Here is a 16,652-nt window from a genome sequence, read left to right on the forward strand (position 1 = left end):
TCCAGGTCCCTCAGCTGCTCCTCAGCACATTGTGCTCCAGACCCTGCACCAGCTCCGCTGCCCTTCTCTGGACATGCTCCAGCCCCTCAAGGTTCTTCTGGCAGGGAGGGGACAAAACTGAACCCAGCATTCGAGGTTTGGCCTCCCCAGTCCAGGGGGACAGTCCCTGCCCTGCTCCTGCTGGCCACACCAGGGCTGGCACAAGCCCAGATGCTGTTGGCCTTCTTGGCCCCCTGGTCTCACTGCTGGCTGCTCTCCAGCCGCTGTCACTGACCCCCCCAGGGCCTTTTCCCTGGGCAGTTTCCAGTCACTCTTTCTCCCGTCTCGAGCATTGCCAGGGGTTGGGGTGACCCCAGGGCAGGACCCGGCAATTGCCCTGGTTGAACCTGAGCCACTGGCCTCAGCCCATTGCTCCAGCCTGGCCAGAGCCCTCCGTGGAGCCTCCTGACCCCCCAGCAGATCGACATACCTGCCCACCTTGGTGTCATCTGTGAACTGACTGAGGGTGCCCTCGACCCCCTCGTCCAGATCATTGATAAAGATGCTAAAGAGCACAGGCCCCAGCACTGAGCCCTGGGGGACAGATCTCACCTCGGGATCTGTCCCATCGCAGGCACATCACTGGTGGCTGGGCTTACCGAAACGTCACACACTTCCTTCTCCAGTACCTGATTCCTGCAGGTCTGCAGCAGAGGGCAGAAGGTTCAGGAGCACGGACAGCCTGTTCCACAGGCTCTGGGAGCTCTGCAAGAACAAAACACAAAAGGCCACAGAAAACGTCAAGGCAGAGGTACGCAATAACCAGTGCTTGGGCTTTCCAGCACCTTTCACAGACCTCAGAACGCTTTGTGAAGAGTAAATTTCACTGTGCTGCTTGGGTCAAGATTATCTTAATTCAGCTGGTGGAGTGTTTGACATCACCTTCCGTCCAGGACTGGGACAGCAGCTTCAACAGCGTCCCAGCCTGGGGAACTGGCCCGAGCACCAAGCAGGGCTCCCACCTGAGCACACATGATGATGAGGTCTGTGTTTGTCCTCAGCCAGTCTAGGAACACCTTGACAGTGAGCAGCAGCCCTTCGTTGGTCACGATCTCCAGCTTCTCCTGAAGGGATCGCTCGTTCCTGCAGGATTTGTTACTTGAAATGCTTTCCTCCGAGTCAGACACGTCATCTGGAAAGCGAAGGGAAAAGCGGATGGCAGACGCTCCACCCCCTGAGAGGTCAAGCCCCACCGGCACAAGAACAGCCCTGGGCTGGTAGAGCCGAGCTGGACTTCTCGATTCCTCCACACATCCTCACACCACCAGTTCCCTGTCCCCTGCGCTGGTGATAAGAGCATGTCACTGCTGCATCTTCTTAGTTGAGAGCAGGTTGCTAAAATCTCTCTGCGAGAGCGTGACAAACACCTGAACCCCCGCAGCAGCCCCCGAGGCGCTCACTAAAGGGGCAGGGGCAGCAGCATGGGCCAGCGCAAGGACCAAATCATTTCCTGCAGAGACCAGAGCCAGCAAACCATGGTTTAGGTCAACGCGCATCAACCTGTGGGCTACGCAAGAGAGGAGAAGGGGAGGGTTGTTTGATGAGCTGGGGCCCAGGTGATTTTAAACACTGAACGTGCTTTGCAGCCTTGTAATTCTGGGACCTCAAAGCCACTGCCCTGGCAATCACATTAGCCACAAGTGACCTGAAGTCGCAGCAGCAGCAAGCTGGGAATCAATGATGCGTTTTGCTACGCTCCCTTATTTTAACTGCAGTCACTTCTGCCTCTTAGCACAGCAATTATCACTCAACGAACCCTCCCAAACAAGAGGGAGGAAGTAAATTATCCAGAAACTGTCCCTGACAGAGCATCAAGACCATTAAACACCTCGGGGTTTGAAGCAGCCCGGCTGAGGCCAGGAGAGCTCAAAGCTAAAGAGCACACGGGTTAATTCCTTCAGCCTCACTCTAGCGTCGTGGCCACGCACACAAATACCGGAGCTGCAACATCTCTGTAACCCACTGAAGGAAAATGTTGAACAGACCAAAAATGGTGCGTTTCTTCCTTCACCCCCATCTCTGTCAAGGGGCTAGGAAGCAGCACCAGGAACCAGTAAACATGGACATGATCTCACACATCCCCTCCAAACCTGGCCCAGGCAAACCTTGAACCCTGCCAGTGCTGCAGGCCCCGGGAACCTGGCAGTGCGACGCAAAAATGTTTCCCTGCTCCGGGGAAGCTGGGAGAAGCGACAAACAAGAGCAAACAGGCCCGTGTGGGTTTATCTGAAATACAGACAACTCCCTGTCGAGCCTCAGATCTCCCTTTCAAGCTGTTTTTTCCCAGAACAGCGCTCGGGGGTGGAAGTGGCAGCTCCACCTGCTGAGCACCCGCGTTTGGCTCAGCCCGGAGCATGCAGCGAGGCAGCGCTTGGAGGGGCGCGAAAAGGGCCCTCAACTCCTCTCGCGTGTGCCCAGGTCACATCTCACACACGAGAGAGCTTTGCAGAGATGAAAGCATGACATCTCACAGAGAATGTCCTGGGCTGCATCTGCCGCGTCCGTCAGAAGTGCCAATAAGTGTCTGGTTACAGGGATTTCACACGGGGAAAGGGAAGATAATCCCAATTTTCAACACCCGCTGGAATTGTCCTCCGTGTTATCAGAGCTGCTCAGCGTTCGGCCTATTGAGCAGAACAACAGGTAATCCTGGCTGGCTGCAGTGCCAGTGCACACATTCCTGGGTGCCGGGCACTGAGAGCAAAGCTCCTCCCTCAGGAAACACCCAGCCCAAGACCGGCTCAGCCCCTGGGCAACCTGCTCCTCCAAACCTGGCCGATGGAGAACGGGCACCACGTGAAGGGGTGGATTTGAGCACACAGCCTGCCGCAGCCGGCAGTTCTCAGCACAAAACCGCAACAAAGAGTTCTCCGAAGGAGGGGGCCAATCCCTACCTTGCTCTGCCAAGCCAGGCTTCTCCAGGTCACCATTGACACACGGTTTGCTTTCCGTCCTGTCCTTCAAGGCCGGTAGTTCACTGCTCGGCTTCAGAAGGATGTTGCTGAAGGTGGGGGCCAAGCGAAAGCAGCGTTTGGTCTGGAATAGCTGGGTGGACATGGCCTGGAGGTTACTGGCTATGCTCGCGTCATTGGTGCTCAGGGAAGCTGGGCCGTTGACTGCCGGATCGGGAGCCTCCGGTTTAGAGATGCCTGGGCCCTTGGAGTCCCCCAGCCCGCTGCCATCCACACAGTTTTTTAAGGCCTCTTTGGGCCCGCTTTTGTCTCGGCTGCTTCCCTCCTCACCCGGCTCATCCTCCATGTCCTCCAAATCAGACCGGGATTCTTGGCTGTTCATGTCAGAGTCTGTCTCCACATCAAAAGCAGCTTCTGCTTCCTCGTCACTCTTCTCGGAGCCACTTTCTGAGCCATCACTGCCCTTTATGGAGCCCTGGCTGGAGTCAGAGTCGAAGCCCTCACTCAGGTCACTCTCATCCACCTTCTGGGTGTGGCGGCGGCGGCGCAAGCAGGAGAGGCGGGAGTACTTCTTGCTTTTCTTGCAGTCGTTCTTCCGCTGCTCCTCCCTGGGCTGATGATTGGCCAAGTCAGCCTCAGCTTCCTTCTCAATCGAGTTCAAGGGCTCTCGTGGCTCCTGGTCATCTGCAGGTAAAACAAGGCACAGGTTAAGAGAGTCCCAATGTGTCACACAAGCTCTGGCCAGCCCTGAGCCTGGGAACCAGCAGTGCCAATTTCCACCATCGCTCCCATTAGTGTCTTTAACCGGCCAACCAGTAATGACAACCCGAGAAGAACGACTCACTCTCTAAACGGCGCCCAGAAAGACTCTGAAGCCTGATCCCTAGTGCCCGCGTCCCTGTCAGCAGCCTCAGTGCTGAACGCTGCCAGACCAACAGAAAACACACAGCTGAAGCTTCAGTCTTTTCCCCAGCTTCCTACGGTCCAAGTGACCACCAGGCAGGGCAGGGGCATGTGCCAGCCAGCTCGATCAAACCAGCCAGGCCACCCTGTGACCACACTGAGCTGACCTCATCCCTCCCCTGACCAACACGCTCACAGCCCTTCCAGCAGCCTGGGACAGCCTCAGAACCCCCGTGGGGAGGAGCCCTTCGCTGGTGCTTTTGCCCAGGAGCAGCGCTCGGTGCCATGTGGCGCATGGGCTGCTTGCTGAGGTGCAGCAGTTCATTTGCTGCTCAACAGGACCCCTCCGAAAGTAACGATCTGGTTTAGCGTGCGCAGAGATGAGAAGTGCCGAGCAGGGCCTGCCGCCCCGGGACACTGCTCTGCTCTGCACTTCACCCAAGGTCATTTTGGTGGAAAAGAGGGACCAGAAGGTAACACCAAAGAGAGAGACAGATTGGGGTAACCAGATGATGACTGAGCAGCCAAGAGCTACACAAAACTATCTCCTTACAGCAAGGGCAGCAACATTTTCATCATCCCGTGATGATTCTGATACTCACAGAGAGTGTCCCAGTGGACGCTGTCACAGCAGATTCCCCATCTCTGGGGATTCCAGCCCAGCAGTCACAGAGCAAGATGTCTCTAACACCGCTTCAGGCACTATACCACAAACCCATGCCAAGAGAGTCAGGGAAGCAAAGGAAAAGCCAGCCCAGGCAGGCCACGAGGGAGCCCCAGCTTATACCGTCTCTGTTCTCTTACCTGTGCCATCGCTCTGAAAGGCTGGGACGGGATTTTCCCCTTCCTCCAGCTCTGCCTGCAGGCGAATGTTGACGTGATTTATCAGGTGAGAGAAGAGGGCCAGCGTGAAAGCAATGGCTGCGCTGTACTGCTTTGAGCCTGCAAGGAGAGAGTGAAATGAGGTGGAGGAGACCGACCGCTGGTCCAAAACATGACTCAGAGACCTCCAGCCCGACGGGAGCGTGGAGAGCTAATGGCTGGATTTCTGAGCGGCCAAGGAAAGCACTGGTTACCTGCCCGCTTCAGGCTGTGAACACTCATAAGGCAGATGATCACCATGCGGAAGATGAGGAGATCAGGAAGGAAGGAGTAGCCGCTCTCATATTCTTCTTCATCTTCACTCGTTGAGCTCAGATTAGGAGGAGAGGGCAGGTAGAACAAGCAGAGGTTGAAATCCTCCAGCACAGACTGGCAGAGCGATGTCAGCTCAGAATCCAGAGAGCTTAACGACAGGAAAAAACAAACATGAATTATTATTCATGACGGAAGCTCCTGGCAATGCCTGCAGGGAGCGGAACCCAGCCTGGCCGCGGGGTTGTCCCCCAGCGGCACGGAACACTCTGCGAGCAACGACAGCCACGGGAGACAAGAGAGATTCACCAGATTAGTTTAGCAGCTCTGGAGAGGAAAACACAAACAATAACTAAAGCACCTTGATGCATCGCCAAGAACTAGATGACTCTGCCCTGGGAGCTCAGGCAGCAGCCATTAAGGGCACTTCAATGCTAACAGCAGCAGAGGTTTGGGGTCCACTGCTCGGTTAAAGGACGGCTTTGCAGCACACAAACTGAGGACTCAACCTCTCCTCCTCACACGGCTCTACCTGGCAGCCCTGCGAGAATATTCCAAAACCCTCTGTAGCCATTAGCTCCTTCAAAGGATGCACCCACAGGATTCAGGGTAATGGGCTGTGGGAGTCTCCCAGTTACAAAATAAACCCACCTGCAAAACACCCAGCAAATCCTTTTCGGTGCTTGGAAAATTGAAGTAATTTCCAAATTTCTTATGTGTAAGTGAGTGTTAAGTGGATATTAAATGAGCCTTGAAGTTCCACTCTGGTATAAGTCAATATTTGAAGCTGACCCCACACTGGGCTGCGTTAGCAAGGGCACAGTCAGCAGGCTGAGGAGTAATTATCCCTCTCTGTGTAGCACTCACAAGACGGCATCTGCAGCACCGCACCCAGTCCTGGACAAAAAGCCATGGACACGCTGGACTTAGCCCCGTGGAGGATTGTCAAGGGGAAGAGAGAACATGGTGTATGAGAAGAGGAAAGAGAACCAGGTTTGTTCAGCCTGAGAGAGGGAGGGCTCAGGAGTGTAATCTGCTGGTTTTGGATGCAAATAGATGGTTGCTGAAGTCTGAGTAAGCCTCTTCTCAGAGGTACAGAGCAAAAGGGAAGGAAGCGATGGGTATGAGCTGCAGAAAATGAGACTAGATGGAAGGGAAAAAAACCCCACAGTGCTCAAAAATCCATATGCTGGAAGAGGAACCTCTGACCTCAGATCCAGCCAAAACTCGACTGGATGAGGCTCTGAGCAACCTCATCTCACTTCACCTTTGAATCGACCCTGCTTTGGGGGAGGATCGGACCCCTGGAAGGTCCCTTCCAACCTAAACCATACCACGATGAGTTGTACTATAGCCTGTGTATAAGCCCTTCAAAACCCCAGCTCTATTCCAAGCAGTAAGAGACTGATTAACAATCCCCTGAAAACCTCCCAGCAGAGATAGAGAACCCAGGACAAACCCAGGCAGCAGGACAAAGCTTCCAAGGCACCCCGATGCGAGCAGGTTACGCTGCTCCAGACTTCTCAGCGCAGCACACAGTGCACGCGCACTGTGGCTCTTCGCTGCCCTAACTCCAGCGCTTGCCACGAAAAAGCATCTGACGGCTGACCAAGGCCAGAAAACACCAAAGGCATTGTACAGCACAGGAGGCTCCCACGTTCAACACTCCCTCAGCTACTGGCTTGATTTAGCCAGAGCCGCAAGGTGTTTGACCCTCTGGTATCTCAGCCTGCCTTGGAAGGCCATCTCTGCCCTCCCTGCAAGGCGAGACGACCAAAGCCTTGGACCTCTTGGCAGGAAGCCCCAGCAGAGGTGCTCTCTTCCAATCCTGGACGCCTGCGTCTGAGTTATCAGAAGGTGGAATCTGCCGTAACCTTACCTGCTCTTTGGCTGCAAAAGACTCTGCAGGTACATAAAGCTCACCAGCAACCTCTTAATGTCTTTGCCTCTAAAAAGATTGAGAAGAAAACACTGTCACAGAGGTGGACTAAACTAACAGAGCTCTATTCAGAGTAAACGGGGTCTCGACTGAAAGCTGAATTCGGATGGAACTGGAGCAAAGGGACAGCTTACACACTTCCAACCATCAGCAATATGCCCTGACCCTCAGGAACAGTCATCAGCTCCAGAGGACAGCGAGAAATTCTCCCACCCCAAACTCTTACACCTGGCCAGCATTTAGCTTTTCTCGGAAACTATGACCCGAGCGATGAAGAATGGCATCTGGACTCTCACTTCTGGGAGCAGCCACTGCCTCAGATCAATCGTCTGCCAGCTCCCACCTCCAGCCAGGCAGAGGATGAGGCTGGTGGCACTGCAGCCCCCCGCCTGCACCCCTCCCCTCTCCTTTCCCCTCATACCGTTTCTTGCTTGGAGACAACTTCCTGGTCTCGCACTTCTTCAGCTGGTGGTACATTTTGGCCGCTTTGTCGTACAGCCGCTTCAGGTTCCCATAGGCACCTTCGAAGGACACTTCAGATTGGATGCTGAGGTACCCAAAGAGAACACATCCAAAGTGACTTTGACACAAGGTTGCTCATGCTTTATGGCTTTAATTCACTAGGAAGTTGTTCGGTCCTTTTGTCTGAACGCACTGGGCTCCTGAACTGAGGTCTGCAAACCCCACCTCAAGCTGCCCACAGCTCCATCTGCAACCTCAATGCACCTTTTGAAATTGGTGCCTTAAGGTCACACTGAGATAACTGCATTCCGCCCACCTCGCTGCGCAGGGTGTCTCACGCAGCACCCCTGCTCCCCTTCCACCCTGGCTTTCAGGTGAAGCCCTGCCCTCCAAGCACAGCACTGCGCATGCAGTAGTGACCAGCAGGATGCTCTGGCCTGAGCAAGGCTTTTTCTGGTCAAGGGGGAAATAAACCCATCTCTCTTCCCCCTCCCCTGAAACTAGTCACAAGCCCAAAGCAAAGGCGCAAAGACTGCGGCACGAGCAGCCGCAGTGATTTGTTGTCCAGGGAGCCAAGCTCCTCGCAGACACTCACCAGCGTAAGTAGCAGTAGGTGGCTTCCACGTTGTAGTACTTGCTGCCTGCCAGTGTCCCCAGCTGGTTGAAGGGCATGCCTGTGGCGAGAGGGCGAGGAGCTAACGCACACTCTGCTGGGCAGCAGAGCCTTCCCCTCGCACGGACAGTCGTAGGCACAAACAGCAGTAAAGCTCCAGCACAAGGGTCTGGACTGCTCGATCCTTTCGCCACCCAGGGTTTTTTTTTCCCTGTTTTATAGGGCTTTTAGATCCTCCCCACCCTCCTGCCACTCGTCTACATAAGAAACAAAGCTGCCTCTTCCTCCTCCTCTATCAACAACGCCACGGCCTGGACGCTGTGTATTCCTCTGGACTCAGACATCACCTGACCAGCACCTAAGGGCTCCGTCCCAGCTCCCTGCCGTACATGTCTTGTCACTTATTGTTATCTGGGACCTATCAAACAGCTCAGTGAGCATCCGGCAAAGACGGCACGGAGAGAACATTCTTCTGGAACTGCACGGATGAGGGAGGGCCCTCAACTCGTGTTCTCACACAGCAGCCACTCCTGAGGGAGAAAGCAGCACACGCGATATTTTTGTGGGGGTACAAAGAGAGACATGACCAACAGCTCTCTGCTTGGGCAGCTGGATCTTCCCTTAGCCAGACAGGCACAACTTCACCACAGTCACAGAGCTCTGAACTGCTTCCTTAGAGGTTATGGGATGAGTAAGTTGGGGCCACTGGTGAAGAGCACCTTTGCTTTAAACTCCTCTCTTTGGCTGGCCAGCAAGAGAGGTGATTGTAACCAGAGGCCAAACCACTCCTCCCTCAGCTGCAGGACGTAAGCCTGACTGGCACAGCATCACAGAGGCTTGTTTTGAGGTTGCAGCAACATGATTTTAACAGCTAAAAATTCATGCGAACTCACTCACCAATTTGTGGTGCAACAGAAAGGGCTTGATAGTAAAACCGCTCAGCCAGCAGCTCCGTGTCCACACCCGCCAGTTCGTTCTGATAGCGAGCTGGAAGAAAACCACACACCACACATCGCAAACCAGCCAGCGTCAACTTTTCCCTTCTGCAGGGAAGCAGTTTCCCCATAGATTAAAAATACCACAAAACCACAAACACCGGCCAAGTCATCAGGTCCACCCGAGAGCTGCTCTCGGCAGAACACGGAACTGGGCAGAGTGGGCCAGGCCCACTTGAAACAATTCCATTGTAACTGGACTTCACTAATTATCAAACTGGTTTTGGACACCAGTTGGCATTTTGGAAACCTTCTGTGAAAGCACTGAAGAGGCGGGCACGTTGCCCTCCCTCCAGCCAGGTAAGTCATTCCCAGCACCCCCGTGAGACGTTTATTTGCGATGCCGTTTTTAGGCTGATTCACACACAGCGGTAACGCCCAGCAGCTCCGGAGGGCTCCATGGCTGCTGCCTGTCAAGCGCCTTTACCCGCCCCACGCTCCAAAGAGCTCTTTTCCACACCAGTACGTGTTTCCTCGCTGCCTCCACTCCCACGTGTTCACCATCACACAAGAAGCTGCTGCTCACCAGCGGCTTTGGGAGGTTGTGACGGTGGGATGACGCGCAGCTGGACACACTGCCAGAGAACCTGGGGCTTGGCAGCGGCCACTGCTCAGGGCTGACTCACAATATTGCTGGACAAACCTGATTTTCAGCCACGCTTGTGACATCGGCTCAGTAAGGGAACCTTAGAGCATGTTTGAGCTGAGGACTGAGGACTCAGAGCTTCCTTCACCCCATCCAAACATCAAGGAGAGCGAAGGGTCCATCCCCACGCTACAGCTGTTATCAACAGCAAACACCTCATCGACTCGCCCAAGGCCAAAGCTCCTGCAGTCTGTAGCGGGTCAGTTAGCCACAGGGATTCCAGCTTGTACCAGTCACTGACCCACATGTCAGAGGGAAACCAGCGCCTGCAGTAACTGCAGCTGGTGATGAACAACGACAGGCTTGGCGCTGTACAGGCACCATCTTTTTAATGCCTTAAAGGCTGTGCTGAAGCTGTGCTGATGCTGTTCTTACCCAGATCTCCCAGATACACCAGACATCTGTGACACGCCATCTGGGCCCATTCCATCTCCTTCTCCGAGGCAGACACAGGTTTCTTGCAGCCTGCATGGGAAATACAAAACCACACCATCAGGCAAAGGCTGGGAAGACAGAACAGCCTGCGACAACCAGCACTTGACCACATGAAAACAAGGACCACATGGTCAGACCACGCTGCTGGCTGTGGCATCTCTCAGACCAGCACTGGATCACGCCTGGTGTCAAGATGTGAAGAAGAAATGCAGAAAGTAGATGCAGACACTGATGCTCATCCACTCCCCACCCAGCTCCCTGCAGACTGGGGTGGTGCGTGTAACGGCATCACCAGGGTCACTGGAATGGCCGTCACCCAGGCTTTGCCTACAGGGTTTGCCACAGAGCCGGCCCCGTTTGCCTGCGGAGGAGAGGACAAAGGCCAATTGCTGTCCACAAGCCATGTGACCGTGTTAACACAGCGCTGAGCACAAGTTAATAAGGCCTGTCGAGAGGCTGATTTTGTTAGTGTGGCTAATGAGGCCTTTGGACAGGAGCCGGCACAAACCCTGGGATGCCAGAACAAAGTCTGAGCGCACTGGCACCAGACAGCAGCAACAACGTGGACAAGCCCTCCCGACTCTGGAGATGGAAACAACCCCCTGTCTTGAGGCTGAGGTCTCGATTTAGGACAGCAAGGTCTGTCCTGTGAGGAACGGCTGAGGACTTTGAGCTTCTCTGGTTTGGAGGGAAGGAGGCTGAGGGGCGACCTCACTGCTCTCTGCAGCTTCCCAAGGGGCACGTGGAGAGGGGGGTGCTGATCTCTTCTCCCCAGGATCCAGGGACAAGACACCTGGGAATGGCTCAAACTTGCATCAAGAGAGGTTCAGACTGGACATCAGGAACCAATTCTGTACCAAGAGGTTGGTCAAGCCCTGGAACAGGCTTCCTGGAAAGGCGGTTGATGCCCCAAGCCCATCAGGGAGGGTTTAAGAGGCATTTGGACAACGCCCTTAACAACATGCTTTAATTTTTGGTCAGCTCTGAAGTGGTCAGGCAGGTGGAAGGGCGATCCTTGTAGGTCTCTTCCAACTGAAATAGTCTGTTCTGTTCTATTCTATTCTGAACTTCAAAAAAAAAAAAAAAAAAAAAAGGCAGTTCAGGCAGGGGAAAGTGTCAAAAGCAACAGGGGAAGCCTCCAGCCAGCTGATCTGAACTAACTTTAAGCCAACAGACATGACTCAGTTCCTGGGAGGGGCTGCCACTGCGCTTCCCATCTCTTCAGGCAGTGGAAAGTGTCAAAAGCAACAGGGGAAGCCTCCAGCCAGCTGATCTGAACTAACTTTAAGCCAACAGACATGACTCAGTTCCTGGGAGGGGCTGCCACTGCGCTTCCCATCTCCCCACCAGCACCTTCTCTGCAGCCAGCGGGGCCACACTCTGGGCAGAGGTCAGGGGGCAAAGGCCACCACGTCCACGGAGCTCTCCAGGGAGCACTGCCTGCTGCTGGGCACAGCAGCGGCACGGACTCAGTCTAGTTCAGTCTTCCTGGTGCCAAAGACTTGTCTCTTCTGGAGGAGAAGATTCCCTCACGCCAGAATCCGAAAGGATGATTCTTTGATTTCAGCCTGCACTCTGAGTTCTTCCCTCCTGGCTCTGGTTAAAGCAGTGGAAGTGAAGCCTGGAGGATCTCCATTCCAGGGAGGAATGGTCCCCGCTACAGGCACTGCGAAACCTCAGTTACACACACATGACCTTCAAACCTGTGTCTGCGCACGTTACTGGACCCACCCTCCCTTTCTTTTTGGCTTTGAATCCTCTTCTCCTGTTTCCAAACCACCAAGTTGTGCCCAACCTCACGTGCAGCTCACACAGGGTTCTTCCACATCGTCTGCTCTGGATATTCGAGGTTACATCCCTGCAATCCCCTCACAGCCTCCCCTGCTGCACCCGTTGAACCAAAGAGCCTAAACACATTAATAAATGTGAAAACCACCGCCCCAGGGTACAAACCCACCTGGATTTTCAGAATTTACTGGTTTTGCAGCACTGAGGTGCATTTCTCAAAGCAGCAGCTGCCAGGGACACCTGCCTGCTAAACTCACATTCCAGAGCTGACCATGACAATCATCTCCCACGACCAAGAACAGGAGACCAGCAACTAAACCTCCCTATTGCTGAGACATACTAACTTCTCTTTGGGCGTTTTCTGCCATCCCCACCCTCTCCAGCTTTAGGATGTCCATTAAACCCTTGTTAACACAGTTCACAAAACAGACAGAGGCTCCTGGACCCACCCCAACAGAAACACGTGCCTTGAGGCCACCGAGCACAACCCAGGAGCAACTGTGAACAAACTACTACAAGGTAATGGAGGATGCGGGTGCAGACACAGCCTCCAGCTGTTTCAAGACTGGAAACGCTCCTCTTCTTCCTCTCCTAACAGGTGAGATACCTCAAATCACCCTGTGTCTAAGGGCAGGTGTGGAGGTGGTCACCTGAGGCAGCTGACGGGCCGTGCCATGGTACAGGAGCCTCCTCGTGTCCTCAGCCCCAGATTCAAGAGCAGAATCAAAGGACGTGAAGGGAGCACGGCCAGGAGGGGCACCAAGAGGAGGAGCAGTAGCTTACAGCTTGTGAAGAGCATGTCCCAACACACATCTGTTCGAGAACCTGTTCCCCCAATGGCCTGATAATTAAGCTTTTACAAACATCCCACAGAGCCAGAAGCGCTCTTCAATCTTCCACAAAAAACTGCCATCACCAAACACTTACTAAAGACTTTTCTAAGGGCATTTTCTTCCTGTTAGAAATGTTTCTTTCATCCCTAGTTTAGTATTAAAGAAAATACACAACAGAACAGTGCCATGGAAAAGAGAGCACGGTCCGTCCTAAACAGAGAACTGGCTGGTCAGGGAAAAAAAAGGAGAGAATCTCTTGAATGCCGAAACAAGCTGCCTGGGCTTGAGGTCTTGCCCAGGAGCCCTGCACTGAGCACTGACCGATGAGAGGGTCCGTCACATGTGTCCAGTCGATGCAGCACTGCAGCTCCAGCTGATAGTGGGACTGGATGTAGAGGAGAAGGTGCTGGTAGAATCCTATGCCAGCAACTAAGTGGGTCCGGTAGGCGCACTCCAGGGTGCTTCGGCTGTGGATGTGCTGGAGGGGAGGAAAACGAGAGCTCGTTAGTGCAGCCCAGGGACTCGGCCACTGAGTTCTATGGAGTGTGAAGCAAGAGAGCAGGGAGCTCAGTGTAACAGGTTTTGGACAGCTCTGTGCCTCCTCTTGCTTGACCGTGTTGTATCTAAGGGTCAACATCAAGAAGGAGAAGCAGCTGCTGCAACAACAAATCAATAAAATCAAGGTGTCTGGTTAGAGCAGCTTAAACACCTTCAGACAACCAGAGCACCAGGACGGAGCTCAGGGCACTAGAAAATACCAGCGTGAACCCTGGATTATCTTCCAGCGATTGACTCCAGTCAAACAACCAGCCCTGACGGATCAGCACCCTCCTAGAACCACGGTTCTGCATGGAGGTAAATGTCTTTTGCAGATAGAAACACAAAAATTAAGCAAATCATGGTGAAATAGCCTCACCACAGCGGCCCTCACAGCAGCTCATTAAAGCTCCTCTGCCCACAGCAAGACAAACGCGTGCAGCAGCTCCGTGACTGAGCTTCGGGAGTGCCCGGTGTCCTGCCCCGTGAGCAGACCACAGCCTCTCCAGGAACAGGAAGCTTTTATCGTGCTCTCCCCCATCGCCCAGCCGGGCCCGCAGATACCTGCCTTTTTATTGGTTTTAATGAGCTGGATAACTTCATAGTAAACTTTTCTCCAGAGCAGTTCTTCTGCTTTTCTTCCATAATCCACTGGATGCAGGAGGAGTGCCCGGTGTCCTGCCCCGTGAGCAGACCACAGCCTCTCCAGGAACAGGAAGCTTTTATCGTGCTCTCCCCCATCGCCCAGCCGGGCCCGCAGATACCTGCCTTTTTATTGGTTTTAATGAGCTGGATAACTTCATAGTAAACTTTTCTCCAGAGCAGTTCTTCTGCTTTTCTTCCATAATCCACTGGATGCAGGAACATCAGCTTCACACACAGCTCCCGCAGCCTGGGACCGACAGCAGAGACAGAGAATTCCCAGTTAGCCACAGCAGCTACCGCCACAGGCACCGGGGAGGAAAATGGGAATTCGTGACGACAGCTGAGCCGTGCCATCTGGTGAGAGTACAGCCTGGGTCGCTCCCACACGAGAGCATCTGGAAAAGCCATTCCAGTAACCTACAATCCACCCAGTAACCTAACCAGTTACCTGGGCTCTGCTAGGCATCAGTAACTTTCTAAACCAGCAGTAATCTCAAGAATTGTCTCGCCAGCTTAAAAAATCAGTACGCAAAATCACCCCTGCTGAGCACCCTCTGAGAAAGGGTTTCACACAGGGATAAGCAGTTTCTTCAGCGCACAGATTTTACAGTTTTTGAAAGATCACTACAGGAAAGGTGTTGGCCAACAGGAAAACGATGTATTTGTACTACGATGACCCCCTGGAGAGACTCCAGCGTGGACTGCACGGTTCAGTGCTGAACCCAGCCTCTGCTCCAAAGCCTGGAGGGATCTTGGGTCCACCACGAAGCGAACCCACGGGGCAACTGCAGATTGCACACGTGGCTTCCCACAGATTTTCCCAGCCAAAGAGCAAAACCAAGCACCCTGCCCAGCTCACTTGTTCCTCAAGCTGATGTTCTCCGGTTTGAACACTTCTTGATACGCTGCCTTATTGCCAAGGATGAGATCCAGCCGGTGGACGGCCTCCACCACAGCCCTGCAAGGGAACACAGACAGGGGAGTTGCAGAGAGCAGTTTCCGGGGTTATTCACAGGATCTGGGGGTCTGCACAGAACACAGTTAACTCCAGTATTAGCGAGCTGCATTATGCCACCGCACCATCGATTTCCTTTCTGTGCTCTGCCCTAAAAAGCTTTTGGAAACAGAACGCGGAGTTACACACACTGTAATGATTTTGCTGCAAACCAGCTGTTTAGCGAGGGGTTACTGCTGTCTGGCTGGTCAAAACTGTCAAATATTCCTAATGGAATGAAAGAAATGCCTTTGGACACGTTAGCAACTTCGAACCTCAGCAATTACATCGTGCTACACGTACGCTAACGTCAGACGTCTCAAACTCTGCGACTAAAGATGTATTGATTTCTAACAAGGACTGGTGCAACAGCGTAAGAGTCAAACCTCCACTAATTCCTTTCCTACCAACTTGTCCAGGAAAGAAGGAAACTCGCGTCATTCCCATTTGCCAAAACTTCCTCATCACTGATTACAGCTCTTAAAGATCTCTGGTGACAGGTCACAGAGAAAACCAGCCTAAAAGAAGAAATTTATTACAAGATTTTGCCCCTGAAAGGCAGATAAAGACAGACCAAACCCCCGAGTCGTGCAAAACCTCCCCGATCAATCCCAGCTCCTGGATGAGGAACAACCTCAGACCATGTGTAAAACCTCCAGCGCTCCCAGGTCTGGAGCTGTGCACAAACCCAACTGCAACCCGAGGACGCCGCAGTGAAGTACAAGCAGGGGCGTTCAGAGGCGACAGTGCTGCAGGAGGTGCCCGCAGCAGCACCTCGCAGACAGTCTGATAAAGCAGAATCGACCAGTCTCCCTCCTGCGGAGAGAGACCATCCTGGACCCCCCTGCCTGTGCTGAGCCAGGGTGGGAGGTCAATAAACTGAGTCCTCAAAGCAGCTTCTCCCAGCTGGGGACTACACCTTCCTCTTACATCCCAGCCATTCGCTGTCACGCTCCACAGGAACTCATCCCCGCCTCGACTTCACATCCCCCCGCCCGTCGCTGCGCACTGGCCCTACCCAGCGCTGTCGGAACAGCAGCGGCACGTACAGGAGCCAGCCCCGAGCAGAGCGAGCTCCTGCAAGGCACGACCGGCGGGTGCCGCTCCCAGCCTCCCTCCACCGAAATCCACAGAACACCAACCCCCCCGTCACCCGCACGACGCGGTGACCGGACCTTCGCTCCGCACACACGCCAGCCTGAGTCCAGCGCACTCGCGTGACGCCGGTGAGCAGGAGCACACAAACCATGTGCTGAGGAGCCGGGCTGGAACCGCCGCCGCTCCCCTGGAAACTACAGCGGTTACTGGAGTAGCTGACGCTTTCGTACACCAGCCCCTTCCCAAACCCACCATCCCAAAAGGAACCTCCTGGAAGAAGCACCCAGAGCACTCGGGAGCCCCAAGAGCAAGCATCCCCTCTTGTGCTGTGTCACAGGAAGCTGCTCATCCCAGGGTAACTAGAAATCACTTTTTTTTTTTTCCTCCAGTTCACCACAGACCCTCACAGAAGCAGCGAAGCCCCAGGAATGGACTGTCTTACCCACGGGCTGAACCGTGCGCAGTGCTGAAACAACTCCTACCTAAAGAATCATAAAGAAAACCAAGCACGGAGTAAGAATCACACACACAGGTCTGCCCCTAACCTCGAAATCATCCGTGTCTGGCCAGCCCTGCCTGCCAGCATCTCTCCCATGCTCTGAAGGTCCTCCCTGGAGCCTCCGCAGCCAGCCAGGCAAGCAGGGGAATGGTTACAGGGAAAAGGCAACAGGTATGAAGC

At 54.0% G+C, this 16,652-nt stretch overlaps 1 protein-coding gene across 1 annotated transcript in view; it reads right to left on the minus strand.

Annotated features, from left to right (window-relative positions):
- Positions 1-16,243, minus strand: part of SMG5 (SMG5 nonsense mediated mRNA decay factor) — a gene marked incomplete at its 5' end in the record, with an annotated part of 22,668 nt that extends 6,425 nt beyond the window's left edge. The window contains 14 exons of the mRNA XM_010138501.1: positions 669-744; positions 1,002-1,171; positions 2,934-3,635; positions 4,659-4,796; positions 4,931-5,139; positions 6,868-6,936; positions 7,349-7,474; positions 7,985-8,063; positions 8,900-8,989; positions 10,019-10,108; positions 13,021-13,177; positions 14,005-14,128; positions 14,741-14,841; positions 15,894-16,243. Of these exons, the coding sequence (XP_010136803.1) occupies positions 669-744; positions 1,002-1,171; positions 2,934-3,635; positions 4,659-4,796; positions 4,931-5,139; positions 6,868-6,936; positions 7,349-7,474; positions 7,985-8,063; positions 8,900-8,989; positions 10,019-10,108; positions 13,021-13,177; positions 14,005-14,128; positions 14,741-14,841; positions 15,894-16,243 (2,481 nt within the window). The remainder of the gene's footprint in view (positions 1-668; positions 745-1,001; positions 1,172-2,933; positions 3,636-4,658; positions 4,797-4,930; positions 5,140-6,867; positions 6,937-7,348; positions 7,475-7,984; positions 8,064-8,899; positions 8,990-10,018; positions 10,109-13,020; positions 13,178-14,004; positions 14,129-14,740; positions 14,842-15,893) is intronic.
- Positions 16,244-16,652: the final 409 nt, after the last annotated feature.

The sequence above is a fragment of the Buceros rhinoceros genome, unplaced genomic scaffold, assembly GCF_000710305.1.
Source record: "Buceros rhinoceros silvestris isolate BGI_N320 unplaced genomic scaffold, ASM71030v1 scaffold18886, whole genome shotgun sequence".
Taxonomy (NCBI): domain Eukaryota; kingdom Metazoa; phylum Chordata; class Aves; order Bucerotiformes; family Bucerotidae; genus Buceros; species Buceros rhinoceros.